Source organism: Lagopus muta, chromosome 2 (genome assembly GCF_023343835.1).
Source record: "Lagopus muta isolate bLagMut1 chromosome 2, bLagMut1 primary, whole genome shotgun sequence".
NCBI lineage: Eukaryota > Metazoa > Chordata > Aves > Galliformes > Phasianidae > Lagopus > Lagopus muta.
Genome location: NC_064434.1, coordinates 108959642 through 108977643, shown reverse-complemented (window position 1 = coordinate 108977643; position 18002 = coordinate 108959642). Strand labels below are relative to the sequence as shown.

The window sequence follows — 18002 nt, the reverse complement described above, 5'->3', positions numbered from 1 at the left end:
TGAGAAGAGACGAGAGCACGGGACGCGGCGGTTGTCCGCGGGGCGAACACAAGCGCGGCTGCTGCCGGGGAGGGAACGGGGGAGGGAGCGCGTCGGAACGCCTCGGCGGGCGGTGCGGGGCGGTGCGGGGCCGCGGGGCACGGCGCAATTCCGCTTGGGCTCTGGGGGCGAGGCGGCGCTGGGATACAGGTGCAGCGGCAGAGCGGAGAAGAGGGAAGAAAACGAAGCGCGAAGCGCCGTGCGCCGATTGATCGCGGGAACCTCTTCTCGTTTGCAGATAGAGAAACGCGCCCGAGCGAGCCGGCAGTCGGTGCCGGGGTTCGGAGGGAGACGGTCCTCCCGATCCAGCCTACCCGCGGCCCCTCCAGCCTGCCCACAGCGGCACCCCGACATCCCCGAGGAGGCGAATGAAGGCCTCCTCCGAACGGGGGAAAATAACAGAAAAAAGAGACAGAGATACAGAACCGAGGACGTAGGAAAAAGATGGAGCAAGCTGCAAGGAAATAAATAAGAAGCCGAGTAAATCAGATCAAATCGCCAGGATGCGTTCCCAACAGCCAGCTTTATAATTTCCAGGTGTTGGGGAAAGCCGTTGTCTTATAGTTTATAAATCCCTGCTGGGGGAGGGAGGGGAAAATCTTTGGAGGTGAAGGAAATATCAAATCAGAAGCCTCTATGTAGATTTATGATTGCATAAGAGGCTCGGTCGTCTCCATATATTGAAATGTGCTGTCCTTCCTGTGACTGCCCAGCCCTCCGAGGGAGAGAGCCGCTCGATTTCGTCTTGATCAATGCTGCCTGTGAAGCAAGGAGGAGGAGAAGGGGGGGACCAGGCTGGCACCAGATGGAGCAGGGTCTAGGGAAAGGTCAAGGTTAGCTCAGGCTGCTATTGAATCGGTTGCAGCCTCACAGATAGATCTCTGCCTCGGAGGCACCCACTGGGGCTTCTCAGAATCAAATCTAATAGAAAAGGCAATCACAGAATGAAATCGTTTTATCTGAATGCTAAAATTGTTATTAGGCTACATTAGAGAGACACCAGGCATGTGATTACCAAAAAAGGAAGCATGCCTACCAGTTTGTGACCGAAATAAAAGCTGTGAATGCGTTGATGCCATCAGCAGCGTGCAAGTATAATAGGTAACAGGAGAGTGGGACAGGGAGAGATGGGTGTGTACAGTGAACAGATTAGCATATTTAAATGTATGTACATATCTGCACGCAATTTTCTGCGTATGTGTCTGCGTCGAGGAGGGGGCACGTTGGTAGAGGTGCTGACAGCAGCACTTGATTTTCTCAAGCCTGGCAGGAGCTGTGGTCCTCAGTGCGTGGGGATGTCTGGTGCTGGCAGTGGCTGCAGGCACGCATCAAGCTGGGCATCAAGCTGGGCACTGCCTCGAGGAGACGTTTGTTGGCCCTCCTGGCAGGGCTCTGCCTGCAGCCACATGCTCTCACTGCACTGCAGCACCAGGAATTTGCCTCTCAACCGTAAGTCTTCCTTGAGACATGGAATGAAGGCACTGTTTGAGGCCTCTCTTTTTCCTTGTCTCATGCAAAACTCTTTCTGCAAGGAAATGTCATTAGGTGTGTATGCGTGCACACATCCAGCACATGGTGAGAGCACACACGTGTGTGTTTGGAGCAGTGATGCTGTCAACTGGCTTCCAAAGATCAAAGTGAACTCTTCCCAATTACCATCTCCTACACGTTAATGATTTTTTAACCTACAGCACAGACATATAAGAAGGATTTAAGCTTGTAAAATAAATGCTGGCTACACTAGATTAAACACAATGACTGCACTCGAAGGGTTAGTAAATTCAGAATTAACAGATCATCCCAGCTTGATGCAGCTACTATGGATGATTTAATATGCAGTGTAAGCAGGTTGACAGTCAGCTCACAGATGCAGATAAGATCAAACAGTCTCTCGATTCAGTAGATCGAATGGTTGTGCCGTGTGTCTGGAAGGTGGGTGACAGCACGTATGTGGCAGGGGCTCTGGTAAAGAAGGGCCTTGATTCCCAACTGCTGGATGGTGCCCTTGTTTTGCTATTGTGCAGTCAGCCTTTTCCAGCAGTCAAATCTGGAGATAACGTGGGAAAAAAAAAAAAAAAAAAAAAAAAAAGTCTTAAATCTAGTTCAGGGAAGTTACTTGAAATTTTCAGTGGCGGCAAACTGTGAAAGTTAACTACAACCCCCATTTCTGCCTCCAGTCTGCAGTCCAGATTCCTCCTCCGCAGACGAGGCCATTGCTGCCCTCTCCATCTCTCACGGAGGTGGATCTGCCCACAAATCCACAGGTGGATTTGTCCATCCGGCCGCCTCCATCTCTTTCCCAGTGAGGCCCGGCTCCGCGGGCAGGAGGAAATCCCGGGGCAGCGGCTGCTCCTCACCCCTCCAGCCCTCCGCGCTCCGTGAGTGCAGCGCCGTCCCAGCGCGGGCTGCCGGGCAGCTTCCACGGCGGGGAGCTGCGGCGATCGCGGAGGGATGGAGCCCATCCAGTGCCCGCAGTTATCAGCCGCCTCGCTTCTCTGGCTTCGAAGTAACTTTGGCGGCTGATGTTCTCCTTCTCGCTCTCCTATTTAGACAGGGACTTCAAAGTTTGTGCGGAGGCTGGTAAACAATGAAATGACAGAGAGGACTCCAACCGTTTTATTAATTAAAGCGTCAGTGCAACACCGATGTTGGTCTAACAGCAGTCAGATCAGAATCCACTAAGGAGTGAGTGTTTAACTACGAATTGAACTTTCACTTCAACATATTTTTTAACTTGGAAGCCAGTGGCCGCTTTTAATCCTTCCGATTCCGAGTTAGAAAGGAAAGGGCCCGAGTGCGGCTCAGCCTCCCGTGCTTTGCCCCAGCAGCGACGAGACGCGGAGCTCCTTCGGGACGCTGCCAAGGAGCTGAAAGGCGCAGGCACGCACCGGAGAGCGGCGGGGAGAGGGGAAGGAGAGGGGAAAGAGAGGGGAAGGAGAGGAGAAGGAGAGGAGAAGGGAAGGAGAGGAGAGGGGAAGGAGCGCTCGGAGCGTGGGGGGCGGGGCCGGGGGCGACGGATCTCCCCGCGGAGCCGCCCGGCGGGAGTCCCAAGGCGGAACCAGCGAAACCAGTTATCTGGCGACAATTTGCATATTTATGGAGCCTCCCGCCGTTCTCCCTGATTACTTCACTGGCAGAAAAGGTAACAGAAAAAAAAAATATAAAACCACCAAAAAAAAAAAAAAAAAAAAAAAAAATCCGGGAAAAAAAGAATGGTACGTACACGGTGGCTCTGAGACAAGAGCGGTCCTTGTAAAGCCCAGGGCAGGAAATGTATTTACCGAGCAGTTTTCTGGAAGCGCAGTTATCAATTTCTTTAAGATCCAAGGCTGAAGATGGGAGGTCCGTGAGTAGGTGCAAACTGCTTGAGAAACGCAGTGATCATGGCAGGGGAAAACAATTAGTCAGGTCATATTCACCGAAAACTCACATCTAAGCAGGAGGCAATCCTGGGAGAACGGGAAAGGCAGTCAATAAACACTTTAAAAGTGTAGTGTCACGGTACGTGTGTTTTTCAGTCCCACTCGTAAGCAACGTGCAGAAGTGCAGCATGGCTTTGAATAGAAAAGCTAATTGAGTCTCAATAGAGAAGAGTTTCGTGTTTACTGGCTCTAAGTACAACGGCTGTTTCAGGCACACCTCGGCTCCCAGGCACTTTTGACCTTTCTCGCAGGAGCGGTGGCAGCTGTGTGCCCATCCTATGCATCGCACACCTTCAGCTCTGGGCAGCAGAAGTGCAGTGCCAGGAGCTGTGCAGCTCCTCATCCCCCGAACACATCACTGTGTGGGAACACGGTGCCCCACGTTGCTGGGGTGTAAACGTGAGTGCAATTGCAGTGCACGACGTTGTTGGGGTGTCGAGGAGAGCGTGGTCGCAGCAGATGCGTCACTACTGCAGCGTTCAGACCCAACTTCTCACTGACACAGGTAGCAAACAGCCTGTACGCCTGGCAACGCGACACAGCCTGCATTTCCCTTGCATTTACCCACAACAACAAGCACTGCAATGAGAGACTTGTTTCAGCACACAGGCTATGGGTCGCTCTCTTTGTGTTTACATTTGTTTCTCTATAGGTATGCAGAAACTTAATACAATAGAGCAAGGTAAAGTTTAAATTATGAATACATTAATTTCAGTATGGTAATATCAAACATTGCGCATATTTTTGATTTATGTATTTAATTTCCCTTGCTTTTTTTTTCTTTTTTTTTTCACTGCCGGGAAATAGTTGCTCACCAAACAATAGCATTAGCACAATAACTCCCAGCATTCAGACTTAATGCACATCAGCTTTCTGTGCTAATACTATACGATACGCTTGCACGTTATTCTAATTGAGTGAAATCTTATTCATACTGGCAGTGGAAGGCATTCTTCTCGCTGCAGTCAGAATTCATACCGTACTGTAAAAATTATATGTGCTGACAATAACAAATGGTGGCAAAAGTATCCAAACTGCTGAAAGAAGTGTGCTTGTATCATGCTTTATTCACCATCACTCTCGCTATGCCTCAGCACGGCATCTTTCTGTGCAGCTTTGGGCTGTATAACACTATATCAATTTGACTACAGAGAGTTGCATTAAAATACTTCAATTAAGTCGAAATTTTGCACACGGAGTTGCACAGGATGAATATGGCAAAGAAAAAACCCCACAGCAAAGCCATTCTTGTTTTTAAATGCAGAAGATCTCTGCTATCTCAACAGTTCTTTGTTTTCCATCTAGATGGAGCCTCACACAAATGGCCCCATGTTCTAGACAGCACGTGTATTTCTTCTTTGCTGAACCTAAAGGATAAAATTAAATGTAATCTACAACAGTAACACAAAATTAATATCGAGAATGATGATGTGAAATTTCAGCTAAATGCATTGTTAATAACTAAAAACCTACCTAATAGAGTTTATTTCCAAAAGACACCATCTTAACAGAATACTTGGCCTCATGCTTACTGCAGACTCTGGGTACAGCTGATGTGTCAGATATGCTTACGGGTTTTTCGGTGCCCAAGTCCAAGCAGATTCCTCAGGCATGGGATGCACTGAGCAGCGTTAGAGGAGAGAATCCTTTCCACTGTACTCTGCATCCCTGCTGTCACTCAAGCCAGATGTGCTGGGGAGTGTGCAAACAGACTGAATCTTTCCACATCTCCTGCAGCAAAACTAATTCCTCAACGGAATTTTTTTTTCTTTCTTTCTTTTTTTTTTTTAATCACTGACACTTGTATTGGGTGACTTGGTCATGAATTAGTTTTGTTATCCTGGAATTCTTATTTAATTTGATGGAAGTGTAGTTGGATTTATTTTCCAAGACAAAACGTTTGCAATTCCATCCTCCTTCCCGCTGCACCTAGAGTGGAGCTTTCTGAATTTCCTGTTAGCCCAAGCTCTCACCACCCCTTGGTCTGTTCTTTCAGGGAAGCATGAAAAGCTTATCGTGATGATCCTGAGGGAAGGCTGATCTTAAACAACTACAGTTTGAAAAGACTGGTGCTGCCCCACGTGTGTCATTTGGCCAGGAGCAGACCAGCTCTTCCCATCTTGCCAGTTGGCAGACACTTTGCAGTGATTGTGTGCCACTGCTTTTAAACTTTGGGGTGCATTCCTGCTCACTTGTGGGAGTGATACACACATACATACAGAACAGTGGCTGCTGGCACCAGTGCCTGTCATATAGCAGGGAAATAACTCCAGCTGCAGCGAACTGGAACCAGGAAACAAATTTCTTGCTGGCATGCCTTGATGCCAGGCACTGGTGACTGCTGTCCTTTCTTAAAGTTGCAGGTCAAGCCCCACAGCACAGCTGCAAAGAGCCAGACTCAGCTTCCTCTTGTCTTGAGCCTTACCAGGAGTTTGCTGGCTGCTTGTCTCACCCTTTTTCACCCATGCAGCATGCTCATCCTCCCTGAGCTCAATGTCTGCTGGGCCACCAGGTTATGCCTGCCTGCCTGTGGCTTGAGCTAGCCATAATTCCTGGCCTTGGGCTAGCTAGGGATCTCCCCAATCCTAGCAGCTAAATTCAGAAAACCAATTAGAAAGTCACTTGGGTCAATAACATAAGCTCAAAGAATGACCTGCTTAGGTAAACGGATGACTCGGCGTCTCAAAAGATAGTGTTCATGATTTGCAGACATTTACAAGGTTGGCAGAGAAATGTTCTGGGGTTTGGCTCCACTAGAGCAACCTGTCCATGGTTTGTAGCTCATCTTGCTGGCCTTGGGCTTGCCAGTATTTTCTGCTAGGGTCAAAGAAAATTCCAAGTTTGCACTCTTCCCCAGATGTGCATGCTCTGGCTTAGAGTGATCCCAAGTGATAAAAAGTGTCTCTGAACCACAGAGGTTTGGAACAAGCAGAAAGTATCACTGAGAGTATTTTTAAGTAAAATTCTTTGTACACAAAGCCATGCTTAAGGCCAGTGCTCGAAGTCAAGCAGCTGATGTCTTTCAAAGTGCACTCATGATGATGCCTGTTCTGATGCTAAGGTGCACATGGGACTCACTTCCACACATTTTGGGGAAAGAAAATGTCCCCAGAAATGTTAAGTCCCAAAAAACTGTTAACAAGGAAAACCAAGTGACCAATGCCATGACATATTTTTTCCTGTAGTGCACCAGAACTGCTTCAGGCGGCTGGATCAGGAAACACCCACCTTTCCCAGCAGTGTGGTGTGAGCAGGTCTGACAGCGGGTCACCATGGGACTGAGGGACACAGCAGACACGATGGATGTGCTTTAGCTCCCTTCTGTCTGAGGCATTTCCTTTCTGCTTATCTCACATATTCTGAGATAGATTGTCACACTTCTTCTACACGGTCTCGGTCTGCAAATGTCCACACATGGATCTGTAAGAGTGACACATGTGCCCCATGAACTCTTATGTTGCTGTATAGTTTTAATGCATGTACCTATATATGTGCTGTTCAATATGGAGCTTCAAAAGAGCTAGAAGTACCACATTCATACCCTAGATGTCAGTAAAAGAAAAAAACATTAGAACCCATTAAAATCATTTTATAAAGGCCTCTGAATCAAGCAGCGGGTTAGCCAATTATTCATAAGGTAATTCCCTATTTGGACTGGCAGTTTGAGTCCCAAGTTTCAGCTCAATCAAATTTACACAGCCCAAGTTATAACCTCTTCAAGATGGGGATTGTAACAGGAACACTGACAGACCTTAACTACTGTGCCTCTTTAGTAATGAAAGCCCTGCTACTTCCCTCGTACCGTGTCTGCTATACTGCTATAATTAAGATCGTATGGATTCACACCATACATCGATTCTAAACCCACCACACTTAAATTGCCTCGGCTCGAAGCTTAGGATACAAGTTGTCAGGGGCGTGTTACATGCTTACGTACAAAAATAGGAGACCATAAATAAAATACAAAATAACTAATAGTAAAATAACTTCTGGAGTAGTGAAAACTAAAACCAGACTTTGGCCAAAATGAAACATGAGATTAAAAGTGAGCTGTTACTGGCATCCTTTATAACCAGTGCCTCCCCGCCTGCCTACCCACGAGCACGAGGATGTGTACACTTAGAGGAGGGGTTTGCAAATGAGTCTACATCCCGAGTGCTTTGTGCCATTCATTTTACAGCCATCCCTAGACCGCCCAGTCAAGGTTCAGGGCTCCACTGTGCCCAGTGCTGTGCAAGCAGGAGCAGGCTGACAACCCACACCTTGCTGTAATCTCTGGAAAAACTCTCCTCAAGTTCAGCACCTTGTTCTGGATCCTGTCTAGAGCAGCCCATAACAAAATCTTTTGGTCACCTGATGCCCATATGTGTGTGATCCTGCACAGACTCGCTGCTGTGTGTGCAGTGCTTGCTAGTAAGTGCTTGCAGGATTAGAGCTTATTTTGAGCCCTTAGTAAAAAACAAAACAAAAACAGCAACAAAAAAGGAGAAAACCGAAAGCAGTGTGCCCACGTTGCTCGCCCTGCAGTACCAATGCACACGCCATTTCTAGGACACGCGAGTCCTCTGCTCATTCGTCGGGGGTGAGCTTGGTGCGATAAGAGTTCCACCCATGGTGCCTCTGCCTGATTGAGGCTATCACTGGGTGAGGAGGGTGCCTGTGATGCTGGCCGTTATGTAACACGTGGCTCAGGAGGACTGGCATTGTTTTGGAATTTGTGTTTGGTTCTAATGTTCCATTCTGACATGTGAGAACGCTGCCATGAAAGAATGACAGTTGGAGCACTGAAGTGGGAACATTTGCCCACCTAAGTTCCTGAACTCACCTGCTACCAAGTCTGCAGCTAAATCAGCAGACAGACAGGGATGGCAGCATGCAGCACATGCTGCATCACGCTCCTCTGTACCTCTGGGCCTCAGCGCCACACAGGGACCATGTGCCTGTCTGTGAGAGGGAGGCAGACCACACTTCCCCATTTGAGGCAGTCCCTTTATAGAGCAGCCTCCAGGCTCCGCTGGAAGGAAGGACCATGCTGCTGTTTCCAGGGCTGAGGCACCAGAGGCACAGAGACATTCTCGGCAGGCGTCTTGGGGCTCTGGTCTGCAAGGGGTAGGATGGGAGCCAGCTGAGGGGCTGCAGCATGTGGGCAGCCTATTCCTGAGGCTGGACTCCCAGGTGAATGTGACAACCCTATGGCTCAGGCTCCAGCGCCAACCTCTGGGCTTGCCTGCACACGGCTAGAGCAATCAGGCACATTTTCCCAAGACTGCTCTGGAGCTCTGGAGCCAGGAGTCCGTACCAAGGAGTGGATGATCTGGCTGGGGTGAGGCACAGCGGCAGGATGGCACGGCAGGGGAGGGCCGTGGCTGAGAGGGAGGTGACGTGTGAGTGCGTGCCAGTCCTGCAGCCCTTTTGCTGGGCAGTCTTTAGCGCTTGCCCAGTTTTGTTCCCACTCGTCCTTTTGCCTGCCGCATTTCCACAACTAGCAGCCTTTGAAAAATTTTAGCTGTGTTTAAGTGCTGCGTCCATGAGCGTGACTGAGCAGTGCCGTCACTTCATGCAGTAGGTACAGTGCGGACTGACCACGCGCCACGCGCCCGGGCGGCGTACAGAGGATGCTGTGGGAAGGGCAGCGCCTGCGGCCCCCCCAGCTCCTCCTTTCCCGGGGGCCGCTGCCGCTGGACCCCCGCCACTGCTGCCTCTCCGGCCGCGCCGGGGGCCCCGCAACCCCTCCCCGGGGCGAGGCGTGCGCGGCTGTGCACAGGCGGAGCGGAGGCGGGGGGGAGGGGGCCCCGTGAGCCGCCCGACGGCCGCGCAGCAACAAGCGCAGGGGCCGGACCGCAGCTAAGCCCCTCGCAGGAGCTGTTTGTTGACCGCGTTCACGTTCAGAGCCCTGAAGCTAAAAGCACTTTACACCATAAAATAAAAGAGCTGTCTTTTTTTCTAAAAGGTTACGTCTGGAGGCCACGCTGCTCGTACTTCATACAGAAACTACTGAAGGGGCTATGAAATCCTCCATGATTTACACTCCCTCTCAGTGCATTAGGATATAGATCTACTCGGCGCTAAAAATACTGTAGAGTTTGTAACCGACGTGAATATATGTGCGTTATTTCAGAAAGTCTGTTAGAAAACTTGTCAACACGTTATAAAGCATAAACCAGGGCTCGGCCATTAAAGGCGGAGATCAGAGACAGAACCATACCTCAGGAAGCGCCGAGAAAAGTCCCCCATTCAAAACACTGCTGGCCGCGAGCTGACACTGGAGTACACCGAAGGGCTCGGGGAGAGCCGCGCTGCATCGTTATGGGGCACGGACTGGGCTGCGCGCCCCGGGCTACGGCGAATAATGGTCGCGGCTCAGGATTTACCGCCTGGCAAAAGCCGCGTCAGGGCTTGTAAATACAGTTATTCGTGTCCACGGCTGCTCGTTAAACAGCCTCCTTCCTTCCACTAAAGCGCAGCAAAATAAAAACCCACCTGCTTTAATAAAGCCCGTGGATACGGCGCTCTAAGAACGCCTCCCGACGCCTCGTTTCCCGGTCTGTTGTCGCCCTCTCGTCACATGACAGAGCGGCGCGGGGGGCGGCGGGCAGAGCGCGTTATTGTGATCAGTGCCGACAGCAGCGCCCGGCCGGCCGGGGGGAGCGCCCCGCTGAGGTACGGCTCCGCTTCGCCCGAGCTGTTGCTCCGTGCCGGCACTGAGGGCACGCTGCCGGCGGGACTCGCTCGCAGCCGTTCCCGAGAGCATCCGCACAATCAGCTGTCGAGTACGTCTCACGGTGCGGCCGGGGCATTCACCGCTGGAATCTCAGCCGCGGTGCAGCGAGCCGGCAGGCTGAGGTGTAACTAAGAGATTAATTCGCTAGGAGCTTTTACAGAGAACCGATGGGACGCTGCCTGTTATTTATCAGAACCGGCCCCGGCCAGGCATCCCACCGTACGTGGGCTTCGGAGAGCGCACGGTTGCGTAATGACTTGTAATTATTCAGAGCACTGTTAAATGCGAACTGCAGAACGTTTCAGAGGTAATAAAGTCATTACTTCTGCACTGCAGTTACCTCGAGAAGCTTGACACGCTCCGTTATATACAAATCAAATCGTACGAACGTACCTGTGTCGCACACGCCTGTTTATGCGCGCCCCGCACGGAGCACATGGCCGCACGGACACGGCCGCTCGCCCTGTGCGCAGCGTGACCGTGGCACCTGGAGCTCTCCGGCCCCGCGCCTCCTCCCCGCCTCGCGCCGATCGAACCCCTCGCCGCCCGCCGCTCCCGGCTCGGCTCGGCTCGGCGGCGGGCCGCCCGCGGTTCGAGGTCCCGCTCCGACACGGGCTCGCCTCGCTCGGTCAACAGGTCCCCGCGCCGCTCCCGCGCTCCGTCCGAGCCGCCACCTCCGTTCTCCGCCTTCTCCTCCGTGCCGCACGCGGGTACTCTCGGCCCGGCGGTGCGGGCACGCCCGGCTCCCAAGCCCGTTCCCGCTGCAACCTGAACCCTCCCCGTGCCGGCGGCGGGGAAGTTGTGGCCGGCGCTGCGCATCCCCCAGCTGCAGCCGCTGCCCCGCGCCGCCGCTCGCTGCCGCGGGCTGGGCTCGGAGGGGTAGGCGACGGGGTCTCCGCTCCCTCTTCTCCCGCGCCTTCTCCTCCCGCTCCTCCGCTCGCGGAACTCCTCCCGCCACCCCCCCTCCCCCGCCACCTCCTCCCCCGCTCCGGGGCAGGCGGCCGGCTGCCGGCACGCCGCTCCCCGCCGAAGTTTGCCTCAGGCCGGGCCGGGCCCCCGCCGCCCCTCGGCTCTCCGCGGGGCCGCCGCTGCCGTCCCTCGGGGCCAGGCCGCGGCTCCCGGGAGGAGGGGATTCCGCGGCGCGGAGGTTGGGGGGAGGGGGCCGAGTGGGGACGCCGGCTCCGGATGGGTCCCCCTTCCTTTTGGGTGGTCCCCGCTCTTGGCTGGCTTCCTTCGGTCTACCCCCCGCCCCTCCCGAGGGCAGCCTGCCCGGCGTCCCCCCCCCCCCCCCCCCCCCCGCCTCTGGCTTCAGAGATGTATTTACTTTTCCAGCGGGGGTGTGAGAGTGTGCGCGCTGCCTCTACCTTCTTTCTTTCTCTCTCTTTCCTTCCCCTTTCCCCTTCCTCCAGTCCTTCTCCCGGGCTCGGGTACCGCTCCCCCCGCCCCCTCCTCCCTCGCCCCGAGGCCGCTCGCGCCCGGCCGGCCCCCTCCGCCCTGGCCCCGGGGCCCTCCGGCGGCGTGCGCCCGGCGCGCCCCCTCCCCGCTCCCCCCCGCGGTCCTCGGCCATTGGCTTGTCCTGCTCTCTTTTTCATGTCCAGCCCCCGATGAGTGTCCATTGGTGTTGCCTTCGCCTTCCCTCCTCCCCTCTCCCCGGCTCGCCCTGCCCATGTTTTGTATGTCTCTGTCCATCCAGGCTCCTGACGTTCAAGTTCGCGGGGACGTCACGTCCGCACTTGAACTTGCGGCTCAGGGGGGCTTTTGCCATTTTTTTCATCTCGCTCTCTCTCTTCTTCCCTCTTTCCCTCTCTCTCCCTCTCTCTCTCCCTCTCTTTTTTTTCCTCGCACAAAAAAAAAAAGCCATGACTGCTATCCCACAATTCATCTTCCCTGCGCCATCTTTGTATTATTTCTAATTTATTTTGGATGTCAAAAGACATTGATGAAGATATTTTCTCGGGAGCCTCCTTCCTCCGCAGCCCGGCGCTCCCGATGTGAGCCGCGCGCTCCGCCGCCGCCAGCCCACCATGTCGCGCCGCAAGCAGGGCAAGCCCCAGCACTTAAGCAAGCGGGAATTTTCGCGTAAGTAAGCTGTGGAGCGACTCCTTCAATTCCCCTTTCGCGGATTTAATTTTCTATTCGAGCGAGAGCGGGAAGAAAAGAAATAAAAGTGAGAGGGAGCGAGCGAGCGGAGCAGATCGAACTCCCGCCGCCCGCAATCCCGCGCCGCTCCGGTCATCCCGCCTCGTCCCGCCGCTCCGCGCCACGGCCCCGCTCCGCAGAGCGCCCCGCGCGGGCGGGCAGCACGACCGGGGGCGGGCGGGCGAAACGCGGGGCAGCGCGGCCGGGGCGGCGGTGGGCGCCGGGCGGCCGGGAGCGAGAGAGGCGCGGAGAAAGTCCGGCGAGCGCAGCCCGCCGCTCCCCGCCGCTCGCGCCTTCGCACCCTCCGCGGGGCCGGGGGCGAGGGCGTACGGGTGCTCGGGCCCGGCTGTCTTTTGTTTCCGTCGCGGGGTGCGGGCCGGACCCGCTCCGGCCGCCCCGGGGGCCCCGCCGCCCCACCTCCCCCCGCACCCCGCGCCCTCTGCGTCCCCAGCCCCGACTAGGCTCGGCTCGGGCTGGGGCGGGGGGCGGCCCCGGGCGGGCGGCCGTGGCGCGCCGAGAGGGATTCCCTCCTCGCCCTCGCCTCGCGCTGCCTCGCTCACTTACTATTTTTTGGAAGATTTTCAAAAAAAGTGGAAGTGGATTTTGATTGGGAAAAATCTCGTGTCTGAATGTTTACAAGCGCCGCGTGTGCGGGAAGCCTCCTGCCAACAAACACAGACAAGAGCGAGCCCGGGCTGAGCGCACACCAAACACGCACTCGCGCTCGCACACTCGCACAGCCGGGAGCCCCGCGCCCGCGTTTAAGCCCCAAACCCAACGTGCTCTCCCTGGGAGAGAGAAGACACAGCCCGGTCCCGGAGCGCCGCTCGCCGCAGAACCGCCGCTCCCCGCTAGCGGCACCGCGCTCCGGGCGGGACACGGAGAGCGGACCGCTCAACACACAACAAAGGGCACCTCGGGTTGCAGAAAGATGCGGGGCGAGGGGGAGGAAGGGACAGAAAATCCCCCTTTTCTCGGGTGAGCGTGCAGAAAGGGAAACGATATACGCTACTCGTGGCTGTTTATTTTTTTCCCTTTTATTTCTTCCCATCTTTTTTTTCCCATTATTCCCAGCGAGTGTTCCCTGCTCCTTCCCAGGGCCGGCACAGGACCCGGCGCGACGCGTTCAGTCCCCGCTCACGCTTTGCAGAACTTTCCGGGCCGTCTTCCTTCCCTCGCTCCCTCCCACGGCTCTCCGCACGTTCCCGCATGCACTGCCTCGGCACTACGCCGGCGCTCGGCTCTCGCTCCTGGGGACGCCTCTCCCGAGGCGGGGGCCGCGACGCCGGCTGGCCCACGCCGCCGTCCCGAAGGGGCCGCCCCGTTCCGCGCGGGCCGGGCAGCGGAAGGACGCGTAGCCGGGCGCGTAACCGCGCGGCCGCGGAGCTCCGCACGTGTGCGGCCCCGGGCCGGGCCGGGGGCGGGAGCGGGACCGGAGGAGCGGGACCGAGGAGCCGGGCAGGCGGGATGCGCCGGGCGGGATGTGCCGGGCGGTCGCTAGGAGGCACACCGACATCAAAAACCCCGCCGGCAGCGGACTTGAACCTGGCCGGTCCTCTGCGCCCGCGGCGCGGCCCAGGCGGGGGGGGGGGGAGGGCGCGCCGCCGGCCCCTTCCCTTCCTCTCCCTTCCTTTCCCTGCCGGCCCCTCTCCCCTCGCCTTTGTTCTTCCTTTCGGCCGCTGCCAGCAGCGCGGCCGCCGCAGCCGCCCCCGGCCCGGACTCCTCGCAGCCCCCGCGCCCCCCGGCCAGGCGGACTCTTTTTTTTTAAATTATTTTTATTTTTTTTGGTGGGGGTGGATGGCAACTTTTGCTCGGAGTTTGGCCCCCCTCTTCTCCCCTCCCCCCGGGCCGCCCGGTGCCGCCGCGCCTCGCCTCGGCTTTGGGCCACGAGCACCGGCCGCAGTTGGAGCAAAGTTGGCACGAGGCGACCACCTTTCCCTCCCCACCCCTTAAGCTCTCCTTTCTGCGCTCCTGAGACGGGCCGAGCCGGGCCGAACCGGACCGGCCTCGGTCCCTCTGCGCGCCGCTCCCCTTCTCGTTTTTCTCGGGCAGGAGAAAATCCGCGCGGGTCCCCGCAGCCGGCGGGGGGAGATTGTGGTGCCTGGGGACGGGGAAGAAGGAGGGAGCAGGAGGGCGAGGAGGAGCGGAGAGATATGTTCATGGCAGAGCAATTTGCATTAAAAACAGGGACGAGTGATTAGGTGCCTAGGCAGGGAATTCAGCCTGCACAAAAATTAAAGGACGCATCCGGCAGCTCAGGGGTACACCAGGTGAATTGTGTATTCGGCTTTCTTTGGAGATCCGTTTTGTTGTTTGTTGTTGTTGTTGTTTTCTTTCTTTCTTTTTTTTTTGAGACAGCAGTAAGAATACAGCCGTGTTCTGCTGGCTCTGCTTCCATTGGAGCTGAGTGTTGTGCGAGGAGTGCGGTGCCAGCCGTATTTCATACATTACTATATAATTCTCGTTAATTAGCAATAATTTACATTAAGAGCATAGAAAATGTTGAGGTTACAGGTTTTATATCTGTACATTTGATCATCTTGTTATTTTCAAGAACTTTGCCTCCTATAAAATTAATTAGGTGAAATGTGGAGGTGTAATCAGCAACCTCTGAATTACCACTTCATTTCCTGGGTTTGATTGTAAATCAGCCCCGGCAGAGCAGACTTTAGCAAAGTCTATTGTTGTTTAGCACTACTTTCAACTGTCTGGTGTCTCAGCACAATGTTCCCTTCCCCTGCTAAATAACACTGACGGCGTCAGAAATAAATCAGGCCGAGGGAAAACCTTGTAATTGAGGAATGACTGTGCAGAGCTCCTTGCTGAGCGAGCTGCGGAGGGAACGCTGTTTATTTTGTGTGTTTCGCTGTCCAGTTGGTGAGGTAGAAGTTGGATTTACAGCTCGGCCCCAATACCTTTGTCTGCTGTGTGCAGCGAGCTACAGGAGGAATTAGTCCTGCGCTGCTTTGCTCCCTCTGTCCGAAGACGAGGGATGGCTGGGGAGAAAAATGGCACGCAGCAATCCTGCAGCCCATCCCGCTGCCCTCGGGTGCCAGGAATGCAGCCGCTTGCTCTGCGCGTGGGGAAGGAAAGCAGGTGATTGAGACATTGCTTTTGTCAGTCTGAACGTAACCTTCATCCTCCCGTGGTTGACCTTCTGTTAAATGAGAAGTGGTACCAGAGGCAAGAGCTGCTGGGCTGCATCCCCGTGCCCTACTTGGAGCCGAGGTATGGGTGGCAGCCTGCTCTCTCGATATGATTTCATGCAGCACAACTGGGAGCTACTCCAGATCTTCCTCCCCAGTATTCAGCCTAGGCAGGGCTGAAATAAATTTGACCTGAGTTCACACGATTTTTGCACTTTATCAAAATCAGTTCCAATATCATGCAGCCAAATTAAAATCTATTTTTTGATTCTCTGTGGCTTTAAGTTCATTAAACGTGAAATTGGCAGCTAGCTAAAGAAGGTCAGACCCATTAACTGTTTAGGAGTTGCATTCCGTCTTGCCCATGTTACCTGGCAGTGAGTGGCGGTGCTCTGTTCCTGCAGCACCCTCTCCTTTCTGCCGTTGCCATTAGCACGTGCGGTGCTGCACAGGCAGGGGAATAGCACTGTGTTGCTGTATTTTGTTCCGGCAAGCCTACCCCGGTGGGGGCTGTACACGCAGTGCTGAGGTATTGTCGTGCAAACTCAGGGAAAAAAACAAAAAAAAAAACAGGCAAAGAGAAAAGAAAGACGACTCTACCTTGTTAGAGCATCCTCTGATGATTATGTGAACAGAAATAGCCTCGTAATGAAGCCTTTTGGAGCTCATTCAGAAAATTTGTCAACTTTGACAATGGTTGCTGAGGTATTTTGATCTCAGAGAGAGCACTCCTCTCTGCTGTTCAGAACTGTGGCATTTGCTTGGCCATGCTGGCTGGTGTATGGTGAAAGGCCGCTGGTACTAACACGTTGCAGAGAATTTAGGCATGTCTTTATTTCAGGATGAAAAAGGAAAAATGACTAATTGCCTCATGTCCTTAAGTGCTGTACTGTATCCTGTTTAGTTGGTATCTCTGGGTGGAATTGTTGGTGAATTTGGAATTTATTTGAACCCCGAGGAGCAGCCGGATAGCAAGAGGTTCCTCCTCCCACCCTGCAGGAATTCTGACTGCACTTGATTTTTATCAGTTGCTTCTCTGCTATTTCTTTCTTTCTTTCTTTCTTTCTTTTCTCCTTCCTCCCTCTCCGCGAGCGGCTGCTGCTTTTTTCAGTGTGCAAATTGTGAGCCACCAACGTGGGCAGCGGCACACCTGTGTGGGGAGAGCCCCGTCTCCCTGCCTTCCCTCTGCTGCTGCTCGCAGTGCTTGTGCTGCCCGCATGTTGCACACACAGGGTGTGCGTTGGAACCTTTCCTCTGCATGTGCACACGTGTCATGAGCAAAATATTTCATGAGCAAAAATTTTACAAAGTGGGTCTGGCTCGGGGAAATACACCTCTGTGTGTGTGTGAGCGTGTGCAGTGCTTTCAGCCTTGAATTCATGTACATAAATAATACATCTGGAGATAAAGCACAGCATTCACTTGTTTTCCTAGCACCACCGCAGCTTTGCAGCACATTCTCAAAGACTGTTCGTTTGATTTTACCAGTAAGTCGTTAAATCGAGTCAGAAATTTGTCCTCATCCACGAGAGCAGATACCGTGGCAGGGTTGTGTAGGCTGTGGCTGCTCCTGCACAGCGTGTTCCCGGTCACCAATAAATTCGGTTCCTGTTGCAGTGGCGATGGTTGCGGGGCACCTCTTTGCTGGGGGGGCCACACAGCAATGCTCAGGGCTGGGAGCTTCCCGCGTGCCCCCGTGCCCAGCGCTCATTACCAGAGTTCTAACGTGTCTCCTTTTGTTTCTCCAAATGCAGCTGAACCTCTTGAAGCCATTCTCACCGATGATGAACCTGACCATAGCACGTTGGGAGCTCCAGAAGGGGACCATGACCTCCTCACCTGTGGCCAGTGTCAGATGAACTTCCCGTTGGGGGACATTCTTATTTTTATTGAGCACAAACGGAAACAATGCAATGGCAGTCTCTGCTTAGAGAAGGCTGTGGATAAGCCACCCTCACCCTCACCAAGCGAGCTGAAAAAAGCATCCAATCCCGTGGAGGTTGGCATCCAAGTTACGCCAGAGGATGATGATTGTTTGTCAACGTCATCGAGAGGAATTTGCCCAAAACAGGAACACATAGCAGGTAAATTAAAATGAGGAGAAGTGTTCGCAAGCTTATTTTTGTTTCAGTTGCGTGTCTGTCTGTGGTCGCACGCAGTGGAGTCTTGTGCCTGGCTGTGCTCCTGGTGGCTGCGCAGAGGCAGAGCAGCAGGCATGTCAGGCAGCTCGGCGTGTCTGGCAGCGCTGTGTGCAGCTGCGCTCACATCGAGCCATGCTGCAGCCGCCGTCGCGCTGCAGGAGGAGGTCCGGCGCTGTGCGTGTGCGGGGAAGGAGCTGCTGAGCCGCGGGTAGAGCTGGCAATGAAGGAGTTAAGTGAGCATCAGCCAGCCTAGGTTCCATATTGGCTGTCAGCGTATGGACTGTAATTAAACACAGCCCCATGGCAAAGTGACACCACCGACCTTGACTTTAAGATGCCATTTTCGACTGGCCAGGCCAGAGTAGAGAGGGCAGTTGCTGAAGCGCACAGACAT

The 18002-nt window shown here is 54.3% G+C and overlaps 1 protein-coding gene across 10 annotated transcripts in view; it reads left to right on the top strand.

The window, feature by feature from the left end:
- Window positions 1-11786: 11786 nt before the first annotated feature.
- Window positions 11787-18002, top strand: part of BCL11A (BAF chromatin remodeling complex subunit BCL11A) — a 59993-nt gene continuing 53777 nt past the window's right edge. For 4 of the 10 annotated variants that reach the window (XR_007375454.1, XR_007375455.1, XR_007375453.1 and 1 more), the window contains exons 1-2: window positions 13946-15417; window positions 17222-17551. Coding sequence is in view for 7 of the 10 variants with exons in the window: in XM_048937675.1 (XP_048793632.1) it covers window positions 15330-15417; window positions 17222-17551 (418 nt within the window). In the remaining 3 variants the exon portion in view is untranslated. Of the gene's footprint in view, window positions 12262-13944; window positions 15418-17221; window positions 17552-18002 lie in introns of those variants that run through there. The other 6 variants (XM_048937681.1, XM_048937678.1, XM_048937676.1 and 3 more) reach the window with 6 other exon arrangements.